Source organism: Etheostoma spectabile, chromosome 20, assembly GCF_008692095.1.
Source record: "Etheostoma spectabile isolate EspeVRDwgs_2016 chromosome 20, UIUC_Espe_1.0, whole genome shotgun sequence".
Lineage (NCBI taxonomy): Eukaryota > Metazoa > Chordata > Actinopteri > Perciformes > Percidae > Etheostoma > Etheostoma spectabile.
This window is the reverse complement of record NC_045752.1, coordinates 14,069,597-14,096,915: the sequence shown is the minus strand read 5'-3', so window position 1 is coordinate 14,096,915 and position 27,319 is coordinate 14,069,597. Positions and strand designations below refer to the sequence as shown.

The window sequence follows — 27,319 nt, the reverse complement described above, 5'->3', positions numbered from 1 at the left end:
GGCAAGAACCAATCAGCTAAGTAAAGAGAAACAAGTGGCCATCATTACGTTAAGAAATGACCGTCAGTCTGGAAAATTGCGAAAACTTTGAATTTGTCCCCAAGTGCAGTCGCAAAAATCATTAAGTGCTAGGAACAAAACTGGCTCACAAGAGGACCGCCCCAGGAAACGAAGACCAAGAGTCACCTCTGCTGCTGATGATAAGTCCATCCGAGTCACCAGCCTCAGAAATTGCAAGTGAACAGCAGCTCTGATTAGAGACCAGATGAATACCACAGAGTTCTAGCAGCAGAAACATCTCTAGAACAACTGTTAAGAGGAGACTGCGCGAATCAGGCCTTCATGGTCAAATAGCAGCTAGGAAACCACTGCTAAGGAGAGTCAACAAGTAGAAAGAGATTCGTTTAGGCCAAGAAACAGAAGGAATGGACATTAGACCAGTGGAAATCTGTGCTTTGGTCTGATGAGTTCAAGTTTAAGATCTCTGGTTCCAACCGCCGTGTCTTTGTGCAACGGAGAAAAGGTGACCGGATGGATTCTACATGCCTGGTTTACGTTTAGTTGGACCATCATTTTTTTTTTTAACAGGACAATGACCCAAAACTGTGTAAGGGCTATTTGACCAAGAATGAGAGTGATGAGTGCTGTGCCTCCATAGTCACCGGACCTGAACCCAATCGAGATGGTTTGGTGAGAGCTGGACCGCAGAGTGAAGGGCCAACAAGTGCTCAGCATCTCTGGGAACTCTTTCAAGATTGTTGGGAAACCATTTCAGGTGACTACCTCTTGAAGCTCATCAAGAGAATGCCAAGAGTGTGCAAAGCAGTAATCAGAGCAAAGGGTGTCTACTTTAAAGAAACTACAATATAGGACATGTTTTCAGTTATTTCACACTTTTTTGTTAAGTACATAATTCCATACGTGTTTATTCATAGTTTTGATGCCTTCAGTGATAATGAATAGTAAATAGTTGTGAAAATAAAGAAAACACATTGAATGAGAAGGTGTGTTCAAACTTTTCGCCTATACTTATATATACACATGCACAGCCATGGCATTTACAGAGAGTTGGTTAGAAGAAAAAAAAAAAGAGGGGTCGGGTATGGGAGAGACAGAACGGGGATGAAAACGCTTATAACCTGAAGACGACTGTCGATTCTGCCTGCGATACTGACGTCGCTGCTGCACCGAATCTGCTGTTGCCTCTTTCTCATTTTTATCCTCGTCTGAAATGTAGAGCATTGAGTGTCTCATCAGTGTTAGCAAAATCAGTGAAACAGACTGCCATGGGAAAGTAAGTTAATACAGAAAAATGATATACCCGTGGCTTGATTTTTTATTATTAGGTCTATGCATGGCATTTGACCATATATTTAGAGTTGTCACAATTCCAAATTTTACTTCCAGTCAATTTGAAAATGATTTACCCATTACTATTTCAAACAAATGAAAGTTTTGAATGAATCCCAGGATACATCTTTTGGTTACATCACTGTTATGTGACCCATGTAATGTAATAAGCTTATGAAGTAAACTTGACAATAGGGCATTTATCCTCATTGATAAAAACAAAGCATTAATCATTAACGAAAAAAGAGCATGTTCAATTTCTCTGGCTTGAAACAATGGATGTATTAACAGATTTTTAGAGTTTCTATGGCAACAAGTTATATCAGCCTCTAGCACAGCTTTATCTCTCCAGTCCAACCAATAACCACATTTAATTTCAATTTGGCACATATTAACAAAATCAACATTTACCATCAACAGTAATACTCCTTAGGACCTTTAAAAATGTTAGCAAAAAAGTTGTAATTTACAGATTACAACAATAAGATAAAATCCCAGAGGAACTACGATAGCATAATGTTAAAAAAATGTCGTTTTTTACGGTAACGTTACTAATTTAACAAAGCACAATGCTAGATCAAACACAATAGACAGACTATTACTAATAGACAGATTGAATTGCAACTGCGGGTGGGTCTCTTCTGGTAGTAATCCATAGGATAGCTACAGTTCTGTGATACTACACTGTTTGTAAAAGTGCTTCATGGATGCAAACCAAAGTTTGACCAATCTCATAGTTACAGGCCTACATACATTAATACTTTCATTGTGTAAGTATAAGTATAAAATTGGGTAATTTGTAATGGGAAACACTATTGTGGTAAATAACCATGCGCCATCGTGCCCTTATCTGCTGAAAACCGGAGCAAACGGCTGAGCAAAAAGTCCTATTTCCATTTCTGACAAGTCAAAGATGGCTGGAAACTCAATATAACTAGCTATCAAAATGTGCAAACCGTGAGGTGACAGGGCATTCCATTTCTTCAGAGAGACATAATGTAATGCTTACCTGACTCAGACCCTTCAGAAGGTCTGGGCTTGGCATTATCAGATGGAGAATCACCCCGTCCTCCTGGTTTTCGCTTCAAACCTTAAAAACCAAGACAAAACAAGAATTATAGATTGCACTTACGAAAATCATATTCTTATACCATAGCTCTTGAAATCAAGGCCTAATCCTAAAATGCACAGGAATTATTTGACTTTCTGTAACAATGAGGGAATTTAAGCATTACGCAGTTCTAAATGATGAAAACTAACTTCTAAAAACACAGGAGCTATAAGCATCATGTGGTTGTCACAATGAGATAAAGACATAATTATTTATAATTATTTATATAAGAATTCTAGAGATCATACCAAATGATCGGGCTGGCGATGCAGAGCCTCTGCCCCTTCTGGCCCGAGGAGATGGTGATCGTCTGTCCTTCCCTGCAGGGCTAATGGGGTTGTCAGGATGATGGACTGGTTTCCGGGGCGGTGTGTTAGATATTCTTTTCATTGCTTTTTTAGGTGAGTGAGAGTTGGAAGAGCTGCTGCCAGAGGATGAAGCAGAGCGAGAGCGCCTCCTGCAGGATCAACATTAAATGTTTATTCTCATGGGACATCAGGGGTTTACCCAGTAGAGTGAGTGACTTGGCAGTGGCCTGGGTTCTAATCCATCCTAATCTGAACTGACCTGCGGACGGGAGAGCGTCTGTGTCTCTGTCTGGAGCTGGTAGGGCCACGTCTGGGGGGGCTCCTTCGACGAGGAGACATCCTCCTTCTGGGGCTTGGTCTTCTACGAGGGGAGTAAGATCTGAAATGGGGTATATAGGGAAAAAAAGGCTTTGAACTTTCTCTCTTCTTCAATAACCTCTTATAGAAGATCATTGGAACAGAAGACTAGAGGAGCCAGAGGAAACCATAACTTAAAATTAAATTCACAAAAATTACCTAGAACGGGAGCGCCGCCTGCGTGTGCGGGAATGAGAACGAGAACGGTGGTGAGGTCTTTCCCTCCTGCTGTCCTTCTCCCTTTCCCGGGACCTGGGCCTTTCCTCTTTCTTATTGGTCTTCTCTGGCGAAGATTCTTTGACTTCAGTCACAGAATCTGGTTTCACCACCTCCACAACTGTGTCACTACAGTCCACAGAATAAAGTTTAAATTCTAACTCCAGGTTTGTTTTATTTATCTAAAAGCAAAGCTACAGTACTATACTACCTGCTTCTAAGCTAAGAATAATTATGGATTAATACTACTTTTGCTTCTGAGCCAATGCACTGCAACAACCCCCTCCCACCCCCCCATTAATAATGAAAGGATTAACATATAAATCAAATAAAACAGACTTTAATTACAAAAATAAATAATTTAAACGCCTAAACAAACTAAACCTTATATTAGGAACAAATAACTACTGACTGATACAAGACAAACGTTTATGCAAGGGAAATATTTTACAAACCAGTTAGATGGAGTTTCTTGGATAACTGGTTCTGGCAGAACTCCTTCCAATGTATCTGGCTCCACAAGCTGCTCTAAAGGTTTCATGGGTAGCTGCATCAGGGGAGGAGGGGGTGAACTGCTCTCAACTGGACTGGGTTTGCGTCTCGGGGAGCGTGAGGCACTACGCTTCCTTTCCCTCTTAGCAGGCGACCTACGCCGGGGTGATGGTGATCTTGTCTTCCGCCTGGACAGAGAGGTAGCAAACAGAATAAATATCCTACACAAATCCAGCATCTGTCCACTGATCTCAGTACTGACACACTGTTTTATTACCTCCTTGGGCTTTTTGACTGAGCCCTCTCTCTGATGTCCTTTTCCTTCTTATCGTCGTCAACCTTCTTCAGGGAAGCTAGCTTCTCCTGTTCAATCTGCCGGAAATGGAACAACGGGATAACAATAACCACCAACAATGCACGTCCTATCCTGAAATACAACATGTTGATAACCTTGAATGAGTATGTGGTTCTGCTCACAGTTGAGTAGGAGGCCCTTAACGTTACTCAGGACACATTTGCATTCTCACTGCGATAAAAATGCAGCCATAAGCTGCCTCGTGTGATTTATCAGATCTCAATGTGTCCACAATGTGTTTCCTGAGAGTGTTTTCACTTGTACTTAAAGCTGTCCACTTGTGATCTGATCATTCCGATTGGATTTTATTACCATGTGGAAACGGGGTCTCCGTGTCTTATAGGGGTCAAATTGTGTACGCTTCTACCAAAACCTTTTACAACAGCTGTTTCCAAAACGTCCTACTCACGGTCAGCAACCACAGATCAATGACCTTCTTACAGCATACCATGACATTTTGCCTAATTTACCCCAGGGAGAAGCTCACCTGTCTCTGTTTAATTTCCTCTTTCTTCTGTTCAAGAAAAGCAGAGGGGATGCCAGCAATGTTCTCCTGGGCACTCAGCAGCAGGGGCCACAAGTCCCTCATGAACTCCCGGGCATTCTTCCCATTCAAGAAGCCCGTCAGGTTGATCTGCATCATCTTGCTATCTGGGTGCTGCAACACACACACACGAAGGGGAGAGAGAAAAGACCATATGGCCATTGAAATAATGGAAGGCAAAATATCAGGGGGTGGGGTGGGGGGGGGGATAGGATCCCACAAATGGGACTACCTACCCTCTAACCCTCACTAAACTATACCTGTGACTGTTATTAACCATACTCAAAACATGTAAGATATTGACTACAATTCGTAACATACCTGGGTCCAATACTTGAATCAATAACCTATGAAAATAAATGTGCGATTTGTTTAAAAATCGTACTCACAAACTCAATCTGAGAATGCGAGCTAGTTTGGAAGGAAAAGGGGGGAGGGGGTGATATAAAAACTGCATGCAATATTGCTGTTATACCTATTTCTGATTCCCCAGATATACAATCAATAACATACCCACTAATTTACATTTCAGTGTCCCTACCCATCCCCTTTTCTCCGGTCACCCCACAGTCTACACTTCATGAGTTAAACAAAGCCACAATACAGAGTGCATTAAAACCCAACACTGCAAGTACAGTTCCGGTGTCTTCAGTGAGTCCCGTGGGATCAGTGGGCACGGAGCTCCCTTGGCTTGCTTCCGCCTCCCTACCGCTTGAGACTCAACCACCTTGAGCTTAATGTTATATCATTTATCTAAATTGCAAGAGACGAACAAGCAATAATGAGTACACAGTTACACAAAAAAAGGAGTTTTATTTCAACAACTGATAGAATTATTGAGAGATACCGTAATCGCAATTGAATTTCCATTTCTTACCATTATTAAACAGTACCCTTTAAACTTAGCTTAGCCCGGCCCACCCCCAAAAGCTATGGCAAGCAAAAGATCAAATAAAAAGAACCAAAGAAATCATTTTTAAGCATCAGTTCTGGTGTCATAGATATTATTAAATAAATACATGTGGTTTTTGGCGTCTTTTTTAGGAGACCTAAAAGTATTATGTGGGTTATACGCTTAACCAAAACTTGCATTGAAACATACTATGAGATGGAATCCTATTAATAAATGTATAATGATGAATTCTGTGCATAAATTACTTACTTATCCTGCCCATGTTTTCCTATTTCCAAAAATAAGCCGGTGCAATGGAAACTACCCATTACCGGAACATCACAAGTGGTTTGACATATCAGTGGGGTACATATTATGATTGAATAAAGGAAGCTCTTGGACAATGAGCCTACTTAAATAAAGTAGCCAATGAGATAAAGAACATGCACTATTTAGTATTTAAAAATTAAATACACAACATCAGTGGGGCTCAGCATAAAAAGCTCTAATGGCAAAAAGGGGTTTGCTAAGGTCAAAAACATGACCACTACAGATATTTCTAAAGCTTTCCAGTTTAAAGAGTAACTTAATACCAAACAGAAAAGTATTGTTTCCTGTGGTTCAAAAATCTCAAGTCTGTTGAACATCTGACAACACGCAACTGAGATGCTAGGTGCTGTCAGAGGCTTAACAGATGTGTGACAGAATAATAATTTTCAGATTTTGATTTTTTGTTGACCTTCAGAGGTTGAAGTTCTCAATTTGCTACAATGACGTAGATAGACACCAGGGGAGTGTTCGTGGCACTCTCACAGTGCTGTAAGGTGTAGTCACAAGTGCAACCAAAACCCCCTGTTGACCACACCCAACAGAGATAAAACTTTCAATCAGAGGCACAATACATTTCAGATTGGTGTTAAAATACTATTACTAATTGGTGTTAAAATAGAGTTACTCTTTAGCGAATGTAAACAGGGAGATGCATCAGTCTTAACACTAGGCTGTGGCAAACTGTTAAACCTTCCCTGATTTCATCCTATAATTTCAGTTACATTTAAAAGGGATCTGGGCAATTTATTGATGCACTGCTAATACCTACAGAACATGATTATGGCATTGTTCAGGTATGTCTTTCACTGACATGATATTGGTAATCCCTGCATATAAAACTCACCTCAAACCACACACTGCATCATGAAGGGAGAGTTGGGCTCAGTGACTTTGGGCTCAGGAGAGAGCTAATTAGGTGTTGGTGCTATACTTCTGATGCAAGGTATAACATCCATATTGGTTCAGGCCTTTTAAATCATAAATCACATCATCATTAGAAGACTGCTGAATAAAGGCACTTTGTCACATAACATCAAAACATAGTTATGTCATAAATCAGTTTAACACCAATTGTTACTTTACCCATTCATTTTCAAATTTGACTAGGATTTGCAATTATTTGCTTACATCCCTTCTTACTATCTAAACAATGCCCTCAAATGTATGACAGTTTTGGAAAAAACAAACACTTTAAAGACATTACCTTCTCCTCAAGCTGGTTAAATATGAACTCTATGACGACATCATCCTCGAACCCCAGAATCTCTGTCACTCGCTGAGTAATCCAAGGTTTGATGACTTCCAGGTTCACTTTGGTCATGTCCACCTAAGGGTGAAACAAGCAATCAATGGCAGCCAGTTAGTAAAGACAAAAAAAATGACTAGAGGCTTCAATGTTTAGGCTTTTTCAGTTTCATGAAACAGCGATTGGCACATCAAACATAACTAGTCAGTACATCTTTTTAAGGCAACAATTGGTTTAAGAAAGGAAAGTGTACTGAGACAGAGTAAAAATTAATGCAAATGTAGATTATCGTATACCTTCTTGTCCAGACATTCTGCAAACTTCAGCTGCTTCAGCAGTTTCTTCTGCTTGTTGCTGAAACGGTTGTCTTGCTCCGCACTTGTACCCTGAAGAAAAATAGACAACCGACTCTTAGTTGGCAATGACATCCACACGCTTATAAACGTATACTTGAACATGTCTTGCACATTATTCATTAAGATACAAAACAACTTCTTTGGTATTCGGCCAGTGTAACGTAAGCGTGACTGTACTCTAACATACCGGTGATACTGAAATCAACATCAAAACACTCAGTTAAAGTTAAGTTAAACTTAGTTAAAGTTAACTTAGCAAACATTATGATACTTGTGCTAACGCATGAGGTCACGTATTAGTTTAATACAGTTTACGTGACCACAGTACCGTGTTAAATCTGAATCAGTTATGACGTTGATACCAACAAGCAAACGTTGGCTAAGCTAATAGTCTGCCTGCTTTGCTAATCCTCCAGGGGAAACGGACATGCTAATATTAGCCACCAGCTGGAGGCTATCTTGACCAACAACAGCGCTGAAATAGACACGAGCATCAAAAATAACATTAGTGTTGTTGTTCAGTGCATCTACGTATTTTAGCTAACGTTAGCGTGGTAGTTATCGTGACTATTCCACAGAGACAGAAACGGTGCACCGCCATGGTGCACCGCCCGGACGCCATCTTAGCAGAAGTAGCTAGCTAGCTAGGATGGCTCGTCTATTTCCTGCAAACGTGTCTCTCTGCACATTAATATGTAAAGGCTATTGTGTGTAGGCAATGTGTCAATACATAAGGTTATAGTGTAAAAAACATTCATTTTGTATATACGTGTAAACTCTGGATAGCCCAGTTGAAACACAGCGGCTGTTTAAATACAAGATTGTTTGTCATCAGTTGATAGACGGAGCCTTGACCACATCGTTACCGCCGGACTGTATGGCCCTCCACCTGAATACAGCACATTAATGTATAAAACAAGGAGTATGTATCCCCATGCAACTTAGCAGTCTCTAAAAAGTCAGAAATACTTTTGTAGAACTTACGCGGAAGAATCCCGCGTCCATTATCGGAGAAAATGGATATTAGCAGGCGGTGTTAAGAAAGACGTGCGTGGCTCCGGTGAGATTAGTACTGGCTAGCCGGATGAAGGGTGCGCCTCTGCAGGAAAGAACAAAGCACTACATCTACTGTAAAGACTTGCTTGAGAGGAGAGGGGTACGTCATTCATTGGTAGGCTTTATCCTACGCAGCCCCTAAGGTCCCGAAAGGTGATCTTTATTTTTTATCTTGTGCGCACAATGTGGAACCAAGTCTATCTTGTGCGGGATGATTTACTGATGCATCTTATCCTGTGAGATAAAAATATTAGTAAATTAATTTTTGCGCACAAAATAAATAACTTTCGGGAACAAAATATTCAACTTGTTCCCACAAGATACAAAACATGAGTAGGCCTAATTATCTTGTGCGCATGAGATACATAACTTGTTTCCACAAGATGATTAACTTAAAAATATCACCATTCAGGACTTTAGGGGGTCCTGACGTGTTCGTTTGAATAAAATAAAACTGTGAAAAGTTCTTCTTCTTCTTTGATGTTTTATGGCAGTTGGCGTCCACAATGTTGCCTTACTGCCTCCTTCAGGTTCTACTCTTTCCCTCGGTTTTTCATCAATCTTCTTTCCACACCAGTCACTCTCAAAAGACTACTTTCTTTCCTTGGCCACTAACTCCACACTAAAATGTAGCCTTTGCCTTAAACATTATCATACTCTTCCTATTATCTGTAATTCTGTCACCATTTATTGATGTTTTCTGCTAAATCCCCTTGGTAGCACAGCAACAGCTGATCCTGTTGCTTCTGTTTTGGGGTCTTTTGATCCATCCGTAAAAAATTGGAACACTGTTTTTATACTAATGGTCCCTATAACTATAGTATTCATTGCTTAAATCTGTGGATTTGTTTCTGTGCTTAATCCGTAATTCCAGATCTACAGATTTCTTGCAGGCCACAACACAGTTGCACAAAACTCTTTTACATTTCTTTTGCCATTTTCTCTCCTGTCCAGCCAAAACTTTCTTTTTGTTACCTCTTTTTCTTCCATGTCTGAATCACCCTTTTTGTTGGATGGTCAGCTTCATGTCCCCTTAAATTGATCTAGTAATTGGCTACCAGCTGCTTCTGATGTGACCACAATAACATTTCGCCATCAACTTGGGGCGCACACACTGGGGAGGTTCTAACTAAATCTAAACATCCTAAACATAATCTTACAGCCCAAGCTTGCTATCCAGGTCTGCCAGCACAGAAAGATGCTAATCCGTATAAAACACTCTTGATCTTGATCTTATTTAGACTACATACATATATTTCAAAGATGCAAAATCAGCTTCCCACCCCAATCCTACAAGACACCTGATTAGATTTATCACATCATTTAAAAAAAAATTATTTTCTTTCTTTTTTACATTTGCTCTCTCCACGTCAATCTCAGATCGAAATACACTCCTGAAAATCGAAAACTCTCAACTCTCTCCAAGTTATTTCCATACAGTTTCAAGTTACATTCCCTGATTTTCTTTCTTGTGAAGAACATAGCTTTTGAACATAGCTTTTGTTTTTTGTCCCCACTCTTTGACTTTAATAATTACATCTTGCATTTTCTTACATGTATTCAACATTTCTCCCTATTTTCCTAAAAACTTGTCATCAGCAAACAATGATCTTCCCACATCCTTTGAAAAGTTCTGCAACATGTTACTTTAAATAAGTATCGTCAGCAAAGTGTACTTGTGAAACTATTTATTATGCACAATGCCCCTTTCTGAGTGCTTTAGTATTATATCTTATATCATAAGTTTATAATTATTGATGCATCAATGTGTAACTAGGCTACCTTTTATACATGTAGCTGAATGAGGTGGCAATGCATCATAGTTTATTTGTTCATGTGTTTTTGAAGGTAAAATAAAAAATTTACAAAGTAACTAGTATTTATGTTGGTCATATAAACAATGTTTGTTTTTTGGTAATAATTCTCTCTAAAATGTAGTAGAGTAGAAGTACAAGTAGGCCTATCTTCAAATTATTTCTAGTTACCACCATAATTAACGCTATCCATACTATATAACAATCCTATCCTCAACATTATCCTACTTAGTAGAAAAATCACATTCTATGTAGAATACAAAATCAACAATTCACAATTATCACTGCTGTTTTGGTAAATCTTTTTTAATTTTTATTATTTAAGGTCTGATTCAGAATACACTGCATTTTTATACATTGTTTTTTTCTAAGTAAACTACAGTAAATAAGGCTTAATTTGATATCGGTGCTCAATCATAATTTAAAATAACACTTTTGGCAAAAAAAAGGCAAACATAAAGGCTTCCTGTTAGATGCCATAGCAAGGGTAGTGGGATTGTATACAGTGTGTGATTCTCATTTGATAGACTGTATATTATAAAGACTGCCTTTAAAAATAGCCAGAATCCGTGGTGAGTCATTACAGTCCAGAGTTAACTTAGCCAGCCATTCTAGATGATCCTGGAATCAAAGTGTCCAACGAATGTGTTACTCTAAGTGTGCAACTAGTCCATATGGTATTAGACATTTCCATAGACATTGTAACATTGTGTCCATAGATGTGATTAGCATGGCATTTGGACATCTCTTTTTCTGTTCTGTCTGAGGCAACGTGTGTAAAGTGATGCTTATACCATGATAACGATTAAAAACAACGAAGATGGAGGGAAGGTTTGACAGTATATTATTCCCTAAAAAAGACTGAAATGTGTGTGTGTTTGAGTGCTTGTGTATGACATCTCACTGTCCACTGTATATATTTAGAGAATCTGACTGAGAATTCCTACTTTGCTTTGATCAGCTCATGCTATAATGTTCCAGAGTAACAGAAGATACTGGTTGACAACTTGAAAAGTGAAGAAAAAGGAAGTGTTGGTAAATTTGAAGGAAAGTCAGGGGTAGGGCATTGGTCCGTCTTTGTGGAGCAGGTTTTGCTAGCTGACTGGCAAACCCTCGCTTTTCCTCTTGTCTCGAATGGAGCGCAGCATGTCTGACACCAGCTCGTCAATCCCGAAGACTGGTGCCCAGCCCCAATCTCTCCTGGCATTGGAGTCATCAAACCTCACCGGCCAGCTGTCCGCTGCAAAATGACAAGCAAGATGACACATCACTTCCATCATATCAGTTCTAATTTAACAATAGCAATATCAATGCCACAAATCATTTCAAAACAACAAGATACAACTTAAAGGTCTCAGGCATGAAAATGTCACTTTATGAACATTAATATGCATTCCCCCAGCCTGCCTCTGGTCCCCCAGTGGCTAGAAATGGCGAAAGGTGTAGACCAAGCCCTGGACATCCTGTTCCACCTTTGAGAAAATGAAAGCTCAGATGGGCCGATCCGGAATCTTGCTCCTTATTAGGTCATAAGGGGCAAAAGTTACCTGCCCTTTCTCTGATTTGCCCACCAAGTGAATTTGGTCCGCCCATGAGAAGAGAAACATGAGAAGAGAGACATCATGGCTTTCAAATGAGCAAAGTAGCAGTTGGTCAAGGCCACGCCCCCAGCCTCTACCTTACCCACCCCCCCACCCTCCTCCTCAATTGCTAAAGACACAGAAATGACACATCCTAAGGAAAGCTCATTGTGGGACTGGCTCTATTGGGTGTAGTTCTGGACCAAGGCTGAATTTTGGGAAAGAGACTTCAGATACAGTATTAGGGGACAACTAAGGTCTATATAAAGGCCCAAAAAGCATCACGTCATGGGACCTTCAAAGTAAAAACTCAATACTTTCAGTTCCATCCAAGAAACGACCTAAAAACATATAGATGTAGCCTTCTCTTAAAATGCCACACGCTTGAGCATATTAACATGCCATTACAGCACTTTCTTAAAATCAACTCAATTGTGCCTTTTGGACACTTTAGAAATCTGGTTTTAAACCTGCATACTTCTACTTGTAACTGCTTTACATAATTGTATTTCCTTTTGCAACCCTATTATCCTGATGTATTTATCAAATACTCCTCCAATTCTGAATGTTCATTGTCTTTCTATATTTCTTCTGTAGTTTTTGTAGTTGTTGTTCTGTATTTTCCTTTGAAACCTGACTCGATGACATTGAAAATGAGGGTCGCCCCTCAATGATCACTCGAGGATAAATAAAGTTTGAATGAATGAATGAACAGGAATGATATAACTCCCCTTGAGGAAGTGAGAAAATCATCAATAAATCAGATGTATAATCCCACACAGACTTTGTGTGTTTGAATATGTAGCACGTCGTACCAATGGTTTGGCGGACAGAATCGGGATTGTAGGTGACTTTGAGGTGAGGAAGATGCTTGCGGATTTCTTGGGCCACCTCTTCTGGGGTGAAGCTCATGGCGGCGATGTTGTAGGTACGCAGAGACAGCTGGCACTCTGGAGCCTGCATGAACTCTACAGTTGCACGGTGGCAGTCAGAGATATGCATCATGGGAAGGCGGGTGTCAGCACGCAGGTAGCACTCATGGTGACCTGTGCTGAGAGCATCGTGGAAGATCTGAACTGCATAGTCTGTGAAGACAGAGGTCCGGAGTGCCTAATCTATAACATCAAGCTGATTACACTGAATATAGATGTGTGGCATGTGCAGATGTGAAGTGATGCAATACCTGTTGTTCCTCCTCCGGGAGGTGTGTTGACTGATATCACACCTGGGTAACGTAGGCAGCGGAAATCCAGACCATATTTATGATGGAGATACTAAAGAAAAAGACAAAGAATATTGAGATCTCTTAAAATTTTACGAATTGATGTTATTACGTGCATGTGTATTCTTGTTTATTTTAAGACATTTTAAGACACACCTCCCCCATCAGTTCTCCATGCACTTTGGACACGCCGTAAATGGTTCGAGGTCTTTGGACACAGAGGTCAGGGGCCGGGTCACGTGGAGAAGAGGGACCAAATGCTCCAATGGTGCTGGGGACAAAGAGGCGCAGGCAGTTCTCTAGGGCCAAGTCCAGCACATTATGAAGACCTAGATGGACAGCAGAACATCCAAAGTGGAGTTTAAACATAATAGTCCCTAAAAATGTGGTACATGTAAATGTGTGTCTATTCAGCAGACCTGTGATGTTGATCTTGCGTGCCAAAGCCACATTAGCTTCGCCAACAGCACTTAGGAGAGCACTGTAGTGGATCAGCCAAGTGACACGATAATTTACAATCAGTTCTCGGAGATGTTTGTAGTCCAACACATCAGCGTATACAAATGGACCTATTAGGAAAAGAGAAGAAGGTGGAGGGATCAATGACAAGAAAGTAACCAATGACTTAAACAGCAGGGAAATAAGCTGTACATTCTGTTCAATGTAAATTGAAGAAGGATTTAAATTGTGTGAGTAAAACACAACATAGAAGGTGAAAAGAACTGGATTTGGTTTTGCATACCACTGCTGAAAACATCAGGTGGAGGCTTCTTAATGTCTGACAGGATTACATTCTCTCTTCCGTACTGTTTCCTAGACGTTAATACAGATATGTTGACATTCAAAATTTCAAACACATTTGACTTTAATATCTCAGGAATTTCTACATGTCTCACCTCAGTATCTGTGCCAGTCCCACACCTAACTGCCCAAGACCACCTGCATACATAGACAAAGTTTAATATGTTGGTGTATCTGTCCTGAGAAAACAAGACAACATTTGGAGTTTGGTACGACAATGGTATCAATATTTTTGGTGCACCATGCTTCAGCTTTTTGTTTGTTCTAACGCTTTATCCTGGGACAAAAGTGACGGCAGACTATTATTCTCCCCAGAGTCACTCATTGGCTCTTTTATGTCACCAGCACTGTCTGTACGCACCCTATTGTGATGAGTTAAAATGGGGTCCTGCTCCTGCCACAGTGAAAACAACTCGAAAAGAAAAAAACATGTGTCCAGTATTCCACTCATGTCATTGATGCCACAAAATGCAAATCCATCCTAGTGACTCTCTTGCATTTATTTAATTTAGTATAGGATCTGCTTGGAAGTAAATAACTCTCTCAGCTGCCTAAAAAGGTGCCATTGAGTAAGGCACCTTAACCCCTATTGTAACTGCTCTGCGGCCAACAGTACAAAACAGTGGCTGCATTGAAAGTGGTAGAAAACAATGGCAGCTTCACAGGTTCAGTGTTTGTGTAGCTGTGGAAAAGTCCACCTTTTTTTCTATCTTTAGCTATTATGAGTTCATGACAGAAAATGGCATTTGCATTACCCGTGATGAGGACACGGGGGTTTTCTTGAGGAGGTGGAGGGCTGCAGGTCTCACGGCTGTTCCACCTGCTCATCTGCTTAGGCAAACAGCTGATGCTGCGACCGGGAAAACTCCGCGCCCTGCTGAGACAACCTCTACAAAACAGGCCCAGCGCAGCCGCAATGGGCACACAGACCCCCGGTTGCATGTCCAGCAGCAGTCCTTAGAAAAGTTAAATTAAACCATAACTGATTACACAGAACCTCTACATTGTGGTAGTGATCATTGGGGCATACACAAGTTGAATAGAATAATATTACAGACACAAATTGAACTTAATGACAAAAAAAAATATTTTTTTACCTGTGCTGACAAAACCAGAAATCCCAGACAGACGATTCTTGGTCCAAAACCAGCCAATGCAACTTAAGTTAGTAAACCCAAAACTATTCCTCTGAACTAAATCACGAAACAAGAGCTGATAAGAAACTCAGAATTAAAAGATTACCATCCAACTGGTCAATGTTTCAGTTCTCTCAGTAACCACTGGATAAATAAGCTGACGTAAAAAGTCTTGCTGGGCTATGTGGTTCTCGTCCACATTGTACACTCGCGGCTCTTGACTAAATAGGACTACAGTCTCCAGCTTGCAAAGCTCTGTGTGTGCAAACATGCGGACTTGCAGTGTAAAGGGATTTGTATTGTGAAGAGAGTTTAGCTGAGCTTAACAGGACTGGGAGGTGTGTCAGTTATACAACCTTCTTCTATTCATAAAATCCATGAGTTAATATACGCCAGAAAATATTTTTTTATAAAGCAATACATAATAAAACATAAAAATATATAAAGTTTGTTAAGCCCTAAAATATGATGTTAAAATATGGAGGTCTAAACTACATCAAACGACATCAACAATTAACTTTTTTTATACAGTTTTTTATGAAAGAAAAAAAATCACTGTACATTAAAACAAAACAAGTTGTTACAAAATATCTACAGTCAAAAGGCATTGCACATTATCATTCCTTCTAGAAACATGTTCTACATGTTCAGGCTGAACATCTTTCCTCCTTCACGTACTGACAGGGCATCAGCTGAGCGCCAGTTTCCCCCACTCAATGACCATGTTTCTTATTTCCTCCTGAGCCTCTTCAAGGTGGCGAGCCTGTGGGGTCCACCTCAGAAAAAAGCCTTAAGATAAAACATGGGCTTTAGTCAGCATCAACGCTTCATAAATAAAATCCCAGAATCATCAAAGTTAGCAACACCGTAGTCATTCAACTCTAAATAATGAAACCATTGAGCTTACATTAGAGGATGTTGAACGAGCATCTCTGCTAAAAGTAACCACAGGTAGAAGAAAAAAATGAGATAATGTTTGAACACATCACCTCTCCAAAGCTGTAGGGACTGAGGGTGGACTGAGGGCCAGATTGCCAGCTCAGTGGGCTCATACAGGGGATTAGAGTAGCAGTCTCTCTCCTTGGGTCTTAACAGTGCCTGGAACAAGCAGTGAGTGTTCTCCTTCAGTCCTAGAACACACCTGAGAGGGAAAAGTGAAGTGAAATGTCACCTTGGACATAAAGATTATTTGTAAAAATGAAACTGTTGTTGTCAACCATCAATTCCCCAATGCTGTGAAGTGTGACTGACCTCTCCTGATGGCTGTTACACAGGAAGGTGCCATAGTTAGATGCGTAGGCCTCAGTCGCCAGCCTCAGAAGCAGCGCCTCAGAGAAGCCCAGTGCCAGGGGGAACTGACGCCACAGCTGCCACACACAGTCCAGCAGCAGCAGGAAGACAGGGGACTCCTGCTGGAGACGGGCATGGGAGTAGGCAGAATGGGCACAGCGTTGCTGGAATGGGTGTCCTGCCTGGAGAGAAGAACACTTACTCATATAAACATGCATACAGTACACACCTATTCCTTTTCTGAGGCCATTCCAATGAATTAAAAGGGGCTCATGCTGGGGCACGGTTGAACTCTTATGACTTATGAATCCATTTGTACTTGTATTTGTCATTGTCATTGTACTTCATTCTTGTCAGTCTTTAACTCTAAATCCTCAACAGCTACTTTCCTCCACATAATTTAATCTTCTGAACATGAGATGTCAGTTGTTTGGTGAGTTTTTGGTTGGTCTGTAAAACTGAAAATATTGTTTTCTTATTCTTGTGTAGAAAAAACAAATTAAGTGTTCTTTTTCTTTTAGCTATGAAAGCTTCCAAACAGTGGATTATAAAAATATTTAAGGACTACAATCACAAAAATGAACTCCCCTTAAATATTGACAAATGCTGCACTTGAGGCGGAATTGTTGGAGAAGGTAATCATTTGGAAGTTGGAGTTGAAGAAGAGCAAGTTTAGTTAACTCTGTGACCTCTACATGCAGCACACTAAATTTGAGTTTTTTCCTTCAACACATTTCCTGTTAAGGGTAGATTGTGGCGCAATATCCTTTCAGCAAGAGATTTGGCCATTACCACATGTTAGATTGTGCTTGAAAAACAGTCGACAGCCCTGCAGAAAAACTGTGAATATTAAAAGTAACAAAATTCAATATGCCCTTACTTTGGAGCATGCTTTAAGTTTTTAATTCTGCTGAAAAGACTTAACCTGAACATTAAGCTTTGTTTAATGTAATAAGCTTTATGTATTTCAAAAAATCACTAATTTACTAATTAGACATTTTTGTACGCACACATACACTCACCTGTACCCACTCCCGCTCCAGCAGAGCCAGGAAGCCCTCCAGGGTGCGGCAGTATGGGTCCATGATGAGCTGAGCCAGAGTGCTGATGAGCAAAGTGGAGTCTCTCCCTTCAGAGCCGTAAACCAGAACTGAATGACCGTCCCTGGACAAAACCAATGGATGCGCTACAGTACAGCCTTGTTCCTCTATGTGTATAAGACAAGTCATACATGCATTTATTCAAACAATCACAACTTCTCTATTATAGCTGATAACAGGCTTTATATGAGTAAGATGTGTCTTTGATATTTGATTATTTTTTTAACTTTGCTTTCCTTCCCCTTCAATTTTACTGTAAGTGACAAAACGTCTTGTGCCACACTGTCCCTTTAGACAAGAATATGTTTTTGAAAAGAGATAAAGGCACACTCCGGTCATCAGGCAGAGGCCTTTTAGCTGTACCCAGAATAAGATCCAGGTCCGGTGGGGGAGCCTTCAGTTACTGTGGTCCAGCTCTTTGGAACAAGCTGCCTGATGACTTTGGGTCAGTCACAACTGTGTCCACATTCAAAAGCAAACTCAAAACCTTTTTTATTTTCTCACGCATTTGTTTAATTACATTATGTATGCGTATGAATTTGTATGGTCACACTTGTATGTCTTGTTGTTGTTTTTGTTGATTGACTTGTGTATTCTTATTTCTATGCTTAATGTAAAGCACTGTGGGCTTAAGTGTAATGAAAGGTGCTATACAAATAAAATTGACACTGAGTGTAATGATCCCACCACAGATACACAGCGTGGGTTTGGTCCTACCTCTCCACACACTCCGCCAGCAGACCAGCAGTTGACAGGGCAGTTTGGACATGAGACAGCCACTTTGAATTTTCGAGTTTACCGAGCCAACGGTCCATATTTTGGTACTCGTCACCACAGGCCTCCACCAGTTTAATTAGACTCTCCTGCAGTGCTTTACCCCTGTACACGCAGAAAAAGACAATGAGCTGAAGTGGGTTAGTTTGATGGGACATCACAAAATGGTGAACAGCATAATCCTTTTCACAAACCTCTCCATTTGTCTTTGCAGTCTCTTCCAGCTGCTATAACATGTTTTGGACTCAAACCCTCCGCCTGTCATGCAGGCCTGCAGCGCCTGCTGACTGGAGCGTGTGTCAATAATGTAACCTTTGTCTGAGCCTTCAATCGCAGCCTGGAGGAGTTGCTCATCTTCCCTGCAGCGTTTCCTATTGGCTCCAGTCAGCGGCTGACTGCTGCGCATAATTACCTGACAAGTTACATCACAATTGTTTAGTTGCATGTACGAATTTCAGTCTAGCAATGCAGACAAATGAAAGCCCCTCACCGTGCCGTTCTTCCTATGGTAGTAGCAGAGGACAGGAAAGCGTCCTCCCTGCCTGAATTTGGCCGCCTTCTCCAGCATGTCATCATCTATGTTCTTGGGGACAATGACAGCTGGAGGGTAAGAGGGACACACTAAGTATTCTCTGTTCACGGTGCTTAGTCTCCACCGATCATGCTGCAAACAGAGGAGAGAGAAGACAATGAAGACTGGTCACAATGACAGTTTGGAAAATGTATACTTCAATACACATGTTACCTGCACACAGCACATTCATGTTTATGACCCTGCACGGGCTGTAACAGCTTTATGTCTAAGGTTACCAAAGGGAAACAGGAAAACAGCTCCAACACAAGCGGGTCCACCTTCTATTACACATAGCACTTGATCACTGCTGATTTGCTCACCCTTAAACCCTAGTGGGCAAATAAACTTTGTCTTTCACTCTTTTTTCCATTTTTCACATCATATAGGTGTAGAAAAGGACAAACCTAACAGCAATATTACATTTTCACCCAGAATGACAACGTGCAGCATCGGTAGAACGACACCCTTCTCACATCTGTAGAATACATTTAAAGCTACAGCCAGGTGGCAGTTATCTTATCTTAGCTTAGCAAAAATACTGGAAACAGAGGGAAGCTAAAGCATGCTAATGAACATGTGATATTGTGTTGGTTCAACCCATGTAAAAACTGAACTGTAAAAATGACAAGTTGTGGTTTTCTGGAGTCTCGACTTGTTGCCTGGCAACCTCACATTAACAACAAGATTCCAGGAGGCCACAGTTGTCGGACAAAAAGAAATAGCGCGGCAAATAATCTCCAATAAAACTTGTTGTCTACACTAACCGGCATGATTGGTTCATTTACATTTTAGCATACTTAAACAGTTGCACATTTTGTTTTTCCCATCTTGTATATATTTAAATATTTTTTTCTTATATTTTTATCTTATATTTTGTTATTATTATTATTTCATGTAAATTGTATGTATGTATACTTTGTGTGCTGCTGTAACACTGTAATTTCCCATTTTTGGGGATTAATGAATATCTATCTATCTATCTATCTATCTATCTATCTATCTATCTATCTATCTATCTATCTATCTATCTATCTATCTATCTATCTATCTATCTATCTATCTATCTATCTATCTATCTATCTATCTATCTATCTATCTATCTATCTATCTATCTATCTATCTAAGGTGCTGATTACCTTTGGACAAAGCCAGGCTAGCTGTTTCCCCTGTTTCTAGTATTTATGCTAAGCTAATCTAACCATGTTCTGGCTGTAGCCTCATATTTAACAGACAGACATTGTGGTATCAATCTTCTCATCTAACTCTAGAAAGCGAATAGGTGTATTTCCCAAAATGTCAAGCTGTTCCTTTTAAACTGTATTTGACAAACCACACGCTCAACTCTCATGGAAGTGGCAGGAATCAGCTGGACGGATGTGCATAGACATGCAAGCTCCAGCTGTTTTCTTTGTTCTAAGTAATGTCACCAGGCCAGCCTGATGAAAACTAAAGATATCCATGTTCTGGGAACACTGTGCCTATAAAACATACCCAACAATGTTGTTCTCAGGGTCCACCCCTCACTATAGCAACATGCCATTGCCAGCGGAAGACGTCTGTCCATTAAGTATGAATTCAAGCTGTGTGCAGCACATTCTGAATTTAAGGGAAAACAAATAAAAGCTAAGCAATAGGGATATCCTGAATCGTGACCCCTGCATTCAGTTTCCCTGGAATTTCCTGTCATGGGGTTGTTGGATCACTGTTGGGATGAGTTGACTGTGACACTGTGTGTGTGTGTGTGTGTTACATGTTTTGTCCATGTGTAATTATATCCATGTGCAGCAGAAACAAGTTCGTAAGATACATAGTCTTATAGGTTTGCTTACAAGTTCCTTCATTTGACTGTAGTGCTTTTCAGGGGACCAGAGACCCCACTGGTCCGGCAGGTGGGCATCAGAAGGTCTGTAAAAGAAAGGGTACATCTCTGTCACGCTGTCCAAACAGGACAGGGTCTGGAGAAAGAGACAGAGGGATTAAAGAGAATGTTATCAGATGTAGGCTAAAGCACAAACAAGAAACAATTTATTCAAAGAAATTATGAAAAATTGCATTGTAAGACTAAAAAATACATATTTCCTTATACCTCAATAGAGCGTGCAATGTTGAGGCACTGCTCCATGCCTGGGATGTCAAGCTGGAGCACGTGCAGATCTTTACACTTGATAGTAATCGTCCCTGAAGATCCAGATGTTCTACACACACACACACACACACACACACACACACACACACACACAACACACCCTATGATTCTAAGGCAAAACAATGGAAAACAATACCCCTGTGGCTACTCCCCCTCTCACCAGCCCGTGTTTTGACTAGCTTTGTAGAAAGTTTGACTTGCAGTTTAAAAGGAAGGCGAGGCCAGTCAACGAGGCTTTCTCTTGCTGAATGGGTGTGAAACTCCCACTCTTTGCTGCTGACCGAAAACATACAGTACATGGGAGATTTCAGCAATGCTTAGGCTCTCACGAAGCTAAGAAAGCTGATAGTGGCAAGATAGTGGGGGGGGGGGGGGGGGGGGGGGTGAGGAAAGAGAGGATGCTGTAATCTTGTTAGTAAATTTCATCCTTCAGCACTGGGCAATAGCACTGGGCAATAAGAGCAGCAGATACATGGCAACACAAATGATCTCCAACCTTTTTTGACTGTTGTCTGCATTACGGAAGATGGAGGAGTAGGCCAAAAGGTTTTCCACACTGGTTAAAAAGATTTGAAGAGGATGATGGAATTAAACACGAATTAGACATTAACTGACAGCTTTGGTTGATTAGTCGTGATGATTAGTGTGAATATTTGTTCGACCAAGTTTATGAGTGCCAGAAAGATCTATAAACCCGTATTAAGTGATGCAATTAAGCAATAAAATACATCATAAGGATGTTAATTGATCATGTCGTGTTTTTGGCAACTTGGAAACAAATTGAAGCAAATAGGCTACATGCTGTTTTACGTCTTAATTAAACTAGTCTACTTGATAAGATGTTTGTTGCAGTTACCTTTTCTCAATGGCATCGATGTTCCTGAGGAGCAGCAAAACCTGCCGGCAGCTGCCCTCCTCCCTTTCCGAGAAGAGCAGGTGGTGGCCGGTGATGCACAGGGTGCCCCTGCTCGGCGGGTGTAGCGGCTGTCGGAGCACAACATCCTCCACATTCGCGGTCTTGATATGCTCAGAAAACTCCATCAGCTCCACGTCACAAAGCTAAAAAAAAAACCCTCCGCTGCTGAACTTCTTTTACTGCACAATTAGGGCCAAATCACTTCCTCGCCTCTCTTGTAATTAAAAAAGAAAAAGAAAAAGTGAAGGCTTCCTCCTCTCTCCACTAGTTAGTTGTGTATGTTTGCTTGACGGTAAGCAGCCCATAAATAGATTCATTTTTTTCTGCACATAGTCAGACCCTTTGTGTTGCTACATCCTCGCACCGGTGGCTGACCACGAGAATGCTCTGGAAACGAAGATGTGTTGCTTGATACTACACCAGACGGAAGTGCACGTTTCCTGAGAAATAGCGCAGAGCTGAGATGTGTCACATACTGCTGGTAAAAACTTTGCACATCATGGGGGAGAGTGGGAGAGGAGCAGTTGTGATGTGCTTGTATTGTAATGCATGGCCACTAGATGGCAGCATAGTGTACTCAAACTTAGAAAGCTGGTCTTAAATCACGACCCCAAGCGTGGTCTGGCATAGTTCAGGGGTAAGGCGGATTTGAGTGTTTAACTTATAATACCACAATGTAAAAATACGTCTATACAAGTGAAGACATTACTTTAAATACTTCACTTAGTAATTGTAGCCTACATATTATCATCAGCACAATGTGATAAGTAGCCTAGGCAATATAGCCTTTTTGAAGTAAAAACACTCACATGCAGAATGCCCCATTTCAAAGTTTTGTAATACTTTGAAATAACATATTAACCCATAATATTATATAGGTTATGGGATAATATGTTATTGTATTGGTATTACTGATGAACAAGAGTGCAAGCATCATTTCAGTGTTTCTACATTTGATTGAAATTATTTTTAATAGGCTTACTGTTGTTTGTAGTTTATTTTTTACATCATATTTTGTAAGTTTTGTATGTAGCATGTTTATCTATTTTATGTAGCCTGCTTTTACTTTTGATAGGCAACTTGATAATGATAGTGATAACACCTCTGCAGGACCTTTCATGGAGTATTTCCACACTGTAGTTCCTTGTTGCTACCATCTGGCTTCCTTAAGACCAAGCCAGCCCCTCTGTCCTCTGCGGTATGGGCGGTCACTGCTTCTTATCTCCCTATAAAAGGACCTGTTGCGCTCCAATCGCCAAACTGCCAATCCAGAAAGCCAACTTCACGTGAATCCCGAAAGACTGCATACATCACTGCGCCGATGGAGTTTAAAGAGTTTGGAGGAGAGTCCACCGAGGGAGACATCGAGGATCTGGACAGCGTGAAAGCACTAACAGAAAAGTTGAAGTTGCAGACTCGCAGACCGTCCTATCTGGAGTGGCAAGAGAGAGTTGAGAGTCGACCGTGGAAGGAACGTTACCCTGCAGACAGCCTGGACTCGGGAGGACAAGTCGTCTCCATGCCTGCAATTCTGAGAAATGAAAACTCAGATCTGGTTGTGCGCAATATATGTGGCTTTGATACCATTGATGATGCCTTGGAGTTTCTGAGAAAAGAGCTGGTGAGTGAACATTTTATTTTATCCAACGATCTATTTATAAGATAATGTTGCAAAAAGTGTACAGTTCCCTGATTAGTCTATATGTGTCTATATCCCTACTTTACCTTTAAGGTACATAGTCAACTCCTCAGGTGTCAATGATCTGCTCGGCATGAATGCCTGATTTAAATTAGGGGATAGCATGACTCACTGTAAGCAGTGCTGACAGCCTAAACAAACAATATGATGTGTGTTTTCTCACACTCAGGCTGCAGCCAGTATACATTCCATATGACAGTGATTTACACACCTTGATTAAAGGATAAAGAGCAATCCAAATCCAGACTTCCACATATTTCCTGATATCTCACTGATGCTCACTTTTCTCTTCCACCTCCCTTCCTCACTTGCTCCTCAGAGGGAGATGCAGGTTCAGGACAACCGTCTGGCCCGCCAGCTGATCCGTCTGCGTGTGGAGATCCACAGGCTGAAAGTGGAGCAGGTGTGTGGCCGTCATAAGGAGATGCTGGACGATGCCACATACGAGTTGGAGGAGTGTGGCGAGGAGTCGGACCTGCTATGTGACATCCCCATGAAGGCTGCGTTCGCCCTGTCCACCCCGCTCAAACACCTGGGCCTCACCAAGATGAACATCAACTCCAGACGTTTCTCACTCTGTTAAAAACCATTTATTCATGTTTCTGAGGATGTTCCATTGGCCTCCTCTGTGTTGTGTTGGATAGATTTTAGACTTATTTCCTCATCAGGAGCTGTTGATAGAGTGGAGAGTGCCTGCCAGCTATTGGTGCCCTGGGTAGAAATGAAAATGAATATGCACCTTGGCTTGTCATGCATGAGGAAGCCTCTGAGTGCAGACCTGTAAGGGCACACACCCTTAATGCAGACACACCTTCCTGCTGGACAGAGCCCGGGCTGCTCTACTGTTGACTGTTCTTTGCTACATTTCATGATAATCACAGTTGATAGATGAACTCTTAGAGGTAGACTGAAATGTACAGGAAGGAATGGGAATTATATCTTACGCCCAGTGATTTGGTATTGTAAAAAAAAGTTTCACTTGTGCCAAAGAAGTGCAAAACAGTTACAGGGAGAGTAATGACTTGCTAAAAAATTGCCATAGAAGAAACTCACTTTAGAAAAGAAGCTTGATGGTCACAGTACAGGAGGGAGCTTTTTTAGACAGGTCAGATAACTTTACACCAGTGGTTCTCAACCTAAGGTTCAGAGCCCAGACGAAGGGTCACAAGCTAAATCAGAAGGAACCACAACAAACAGATTTCCTCTTGTCTTTACCTCTTGTTTTCTTCTTTTTTTAAGGCAAATTACTGAATTATTTTATTGCTTCCTCCCTCTGGTTGAACTGGTTACATCCAGTGATGAGGGGTTGCACATAGACATTGTTTCATTTTCAAGAGGTCACGAACAAAAAAGCTTGGGAACCACTGCCTACATCAATTACATTGTTTTATGGATTAAATTAGGTGTGATAAAAGGAAAAATTCAGCAACACTAAACAGAGTCCTTTTACAGCAGCATATTCCAGCTGTTGAAGCCTTCATGGGGGCACTGGCCATCCCCACTTCCCTCAAAGGAAGTGGGAGGCCACCCTCCAGCAATTTTACCCCTCTTCTTTACAAACCAAATATATCTCCTTAGCCTCAACCACTGCAATGGCAGGACCCAGGAGGCTGTGCCTAAAGCATTTTGTTTTCCATTACCATATCTAGATGCTGCAGAGCATGAATTGGAAAATGTGACTGGGCAGTGACCAACTGTTTTGGTTTGGGCCAGTTAAATGCATACTATGTAGCTTAATATTAATATTATTACTGAGTGATATTTTACAGTGGTTGCAACTAACTAAGCCAAGGCTGCCCAATTTGGGGTCCGTGCTCTCTTTGTTTTGGCTGCCATGGATTTGACATGCTCATGCTTATTCTCCTCTTATTTTAATAGTAAAGACTACAAAATTTACATTTTGTGCAGTTAAAAAGTACATAATCTGAGTTTGACGGCAACGTAAAGCACAGTGCTGGTAAACTTCCCATTTAAATTACATACGTACGTTTTGTCTACAGAAAATGGCAAGAGTTATTCTTCAATAGCAACATTTATTTTGGCCCGTGGCCTTCCGACCAGATACATTTTGACCCGTCATATGACAGAATTTGGGCACCTCTGAACTAAACAATTAGCCTTATTTTTAAATCATGCTACTGTAATATGAATGTATTTGACAAATGAGTGTAGAAGAGAAATGCCTTAAAATGTAACTTTTTTCATGCACATACAACACAATATTAAAGAGACTTTGCCATTTATACGTCACTTGTGAATTATGTCCTATAAGCATTTAAAATGTGTTTATTACATGGTTCTAACTTTACATGATTCTAACTATACATGGTTCTAACTTTGGGTTTTGTGCATGTGTCTATGTCTCTACTATCAATCTTATCCAGGCTAAATGTCACCACACGCTCCATCAGATCTATCCCCGTCATCCATCCTAGGTCTTAAAGCCATCCTGTCTCTTCTTTCCTGCCACTAGACATTTATGACCTGGTATATCCAAACATGAGAAAGGGGCCCCAAAGGCCGACGCAGAACCACAGACATTGTTGGACATACAGGAACTAGTCAGAAAAACAAACAAATATGCCCTGGGGGGAGTGCAGCCGCTGCGTAAAATTAGAGCACAACTGGGACTGTTGACATGATCCTAATGTGTCATACTTTAGGTCACAGATGACCTCACGTGTGACGTTAGGCCTCAATAGAGGAAATGAATATCATAAGAAAAAATGCACAGGTCAAGGTATTGTACCTTGAGGCCTCATTCTTCAGTGAATGCTTTTACAATAAAGCTCTGCAGACTTGAGATTCTCATGCCACTCTGCTCTACCCTGCAGATAGTTTCACTTGACCTCTTCCCCCATATCATACCACTTGCCATCACATGAGCAGAAGCTGGTTTTAGAGTGTATTTATTGAAACAAAACAAACTTAAAAATCCAAGATCTTTGAATTGGTTAAAGACATGAGTGTATATGAGGAAGCATTAGAAGCAAAACAAAAGCAGCAACGCTCAAATGAACGAGGCCAACACCTGCATCGTGAAGCAGGGCAGTAGGAGGGTAGGAAAACTTTCTGCATATTTATAGTATCTCGATTCGATTGCGTAACAGAATGTGATTTCCAACCACATTTAGAAGTAGCGAAAATTGTGGTCGAAGGGAAACTAGGAATACCCTTAACCTTTGTATGGTGTTCGGGTCTGCGGGACCCGTTTTCAGTGTTTGCTAAAAAAAAGATTATGCCATTTATGATTTCTTCTTACTCAAACTCATTAGCCTTGGCTCACTTTCTGTGAAGAACGTAAAAAAGAACTTATTTTCAATGACTGCACATGGCACACCCCACCTACACACAACTATTACATATCAGGTGTTCGGGTCTACTGGACCCAAGTGTATTTAAATGTAGGGGCTATAAAACTATATTGTATTTCTACACCTACTATTCTCACACAAAGTTACAAAATGGTTACATTTCAAACACTTGCACCTGTTCTGATTAAGTTCTAAGAAATCCACCACCAATAATGATCAAAAAATCTTGGTTCTATTTTTTTTCATCACCTTTTTACCACAAAAAAACAAAAATGATCATAAATGTGATCTCACAGGGGTTAATGGCAAAAATGAACCATAAATGATGTATAAAGCATTG

The 27,319-nt window shown here is 40.7% G+C and overlaps 4 protein-coding genes across 10 annotated transcripts in view; 1 reads left to right on the top strand and 3 right to left on the bottom strand.

Annotated features, from left to right (window-relative positions):
- The window catches only part of srrm1 (serine/arginine repetitive matrix 1), a 13,476-nt gene extending 4,710 nt beyond the window's left edge, over positions 1-8,766 (bottom strand). For 2 of the 4 annotated variants that reach the window (XM_032499542.1, XM_032499544.1), the window contains exons 1-11: positions 8,542-8,766; positions 7,498-7,587; positions 7,160-7,282; positions 4,677-4,847; positions 4,112-4,206; positions 3,798-4,022; positions 3,286-3,471; positions 3,029-3,148; positions 2,710-2,918; positions 2,360-2,440; positions 1,140-1,226 (exon numbers count right to left, since the gene is read on the bottom strand). In XM_032499542.1, the coding sequence (XP_032355433.1) occupies positions 1,140-1,226; positions 2,360-2,440; positions 2,710-2,918; positions 3,029-3,148; positions 3,286-3,471; positions 3,798-4,022; positions 4,112-4,206; positions 4,677-4,847; positions 7,160-7,282; positions 7,498-7,587; positions 8,542-8,562 (1,408 nt within the window). In that variant the 5' untranslated portion in view covers positions 8,563-8,766. Of the gene's footprint in view, positions 1-1,139; positions 1,227-2,359; positions 2,441-2,709; positions 2,919-3,028; positions 3,149-3,285; positions 3,472-3,797; positions 4,023-4,111; positions 4,207-4,676; positions 4,848-6,799; positions 7,083-7,159; positions 7,283-7,497; positions 7,588-8,541 lie in introns of those variants that run through there. The other 2 variants (XM_032499543.1, XM_032499545.1) reach the window with 2 other exon arrangements.
- Positions 8,767-11,403: 2,637 nt separating this feature from the next.
- tdh2 (L-threonine dehydrogenase 2) lies at positions 11,404-15,522 on the bottom strand. Its single transcript, XM_032499540.1, has 9 exons — positions 15,128-15,522; positions 14,786-14,986; positions 14,126-14,168; positions 13,972-14,042; positions 13,649-13,798; positions 13,386-13,558; positions 13,191-13,281; positions 12,823-13,092; positions 11,404-11,667 (listed from the first exon to the last, which is right to left on the bottom strand). The coding sequence occupies exons 2-9, from the start codon at positions 14,970-14,972 to the stop codon at positions 11,522-11,524; spliced, it is 1,131 nt and encodes a 376-aa protein (XP_032355431.1). The 5' UTR covers positions 14,973-14,986; positions 15,128-15,522; the 3' UTR covers positions 11,404-11,521.
- A 199-nt stretch (positions 15,523-15,721) lies between these two features.
- Positions 15,722-22,503, bottom strand: zgc:154055 (myotubularin-related protein 9). Of its 4 annotated transcripts, none has more exons than XM_032499536.1 (11): positions 21,907-22,503; positions 21,547-21,606; positions 20,991-21,099; positions 20,734-20,809; positions 18,821-18,994; positions 18,525-18,742; positions 18,274-18,435; positions 17,479-17,620; positions 16,418-16,638; positions 16,156-16,307; positions 15,722-15,955 (listed from the first exon to the last, which is right to left on the bottom strand). In XM_032499536.1, the coding sequence occupies exons 1-11, from the start codon at positions 22,058-22,060 to the stop codon at positions 15,855-15,857; spliced, it is 1,569 nt and encodes a 522-aa protein (XP_032355427.1). In that variant the 5' UTR covers positions 22,061-22,503; the 3' UTR covers positions 15,722-15,854. The 4 variants fall into 4 exon arrangements, with proteins under 4 accessions (XP_032355427.1, XP_032355425.1, XP_032355428.1 ...); XM_032499534.1 differs by having other exon boundaries at positions 15,723-15,955; positions 20,734-20,859; positions 21,907-22,502; XM_032499537.1 differs by lacking the exon at positions 21,547-21,606 and having other exon boundaries at positions 15,723-15,955; positions 21,907-22,502.
- Positions 22,504-23,201: 698 nt separating this feature from the next.
- On the top strand, positions 23,202-25,908 carry fam167b (family with sequence similarity 167 member B). Its single transcript, XM_032499541.1, has 2 exons — positions 23,202-23,587; positions 23,985-25,908. The coding sequence occupies exons 1-2, from the start codon at positions 23,288-23,290 to the stop codon at positions 24,246-24,248; spliced, it is 564 nt and encodes a 187-aa protein (XP_032355432.1). The 5' UTR covers positions 23,202-23,287; the 3' UTR covers positions 24,249-25,908.
- The last annotated feature ends 1,411 nt before the right edge of the window (positions 25,909-27,319 follow it).

What these genes read in the sequence shown, in the direction of transcription:
- tdh2 (XM_032499540.1), bottom strand. Translation starts at nt 14,972, where the DNA reads ATGCAACCGGGGGTCTGTGTGCCCATTGCGGCTGCGCTGGGCCTGTTT. An exon ending in GGACTGGCACAGATACTGAG is followed by an intron (nt 14,043 to 14,125) that starts GTGAGACATGTA and finishes ATTAACGTCTAG; the next exon opens with GAAACAGTACGGAAGAGAGA. An exon ending in ATGGAGAACTGATGGGGGAG is followed by an intron (nt 13,282 to 13,385) that starts GTGTGTCTTAAA and finishes CTTTTTCTTTAG; the next exon opens with TATCTCCATCATAAATATGG.
- zgc:154055 (XM_032499534.1), bottom strand. Translation starts at nt 22,091, where the DNA reads ATGGAGTTTTCTGAGCATATCAAGACCGCGAATGTGGAGGATGTTGTG. An exon ending in ACCATAGGAAGAACGGCACG is followed by an intron (nt 18,743 to 18,820) that starts GTGAGGGGCTTT and finishes GTAACTTGTCAG; the next exon opens with GTAATTATGCGCAGCAGTCA. An exon ending in CTGCAAAGACAAATGGAGAG is followed by an intron (nt 18,436 to 18,524) that starts GTTTGTGAAAAG and finishes CTGCGTGTACAG; the next exon opens with GGGTAAAGCACTGCAGGAGA.
- fam167b (XM_032499541.1), top strand. Translation starts at nt 23,288, where the DNA reads ATGGAGTTTAAAGAGTTTGGAGGAGAGTCCACCGAGGGAGACATCGAG. An exon ending in AGTTTCTGAGAAAAGAGCTG is followed by an intron (nt 23,588 to 23,984) that starts GTGAGTGAACAT and finishes CTTGCTCCTCAG; the next exon opens with AGGGAGATGCAGGTTCAGGA.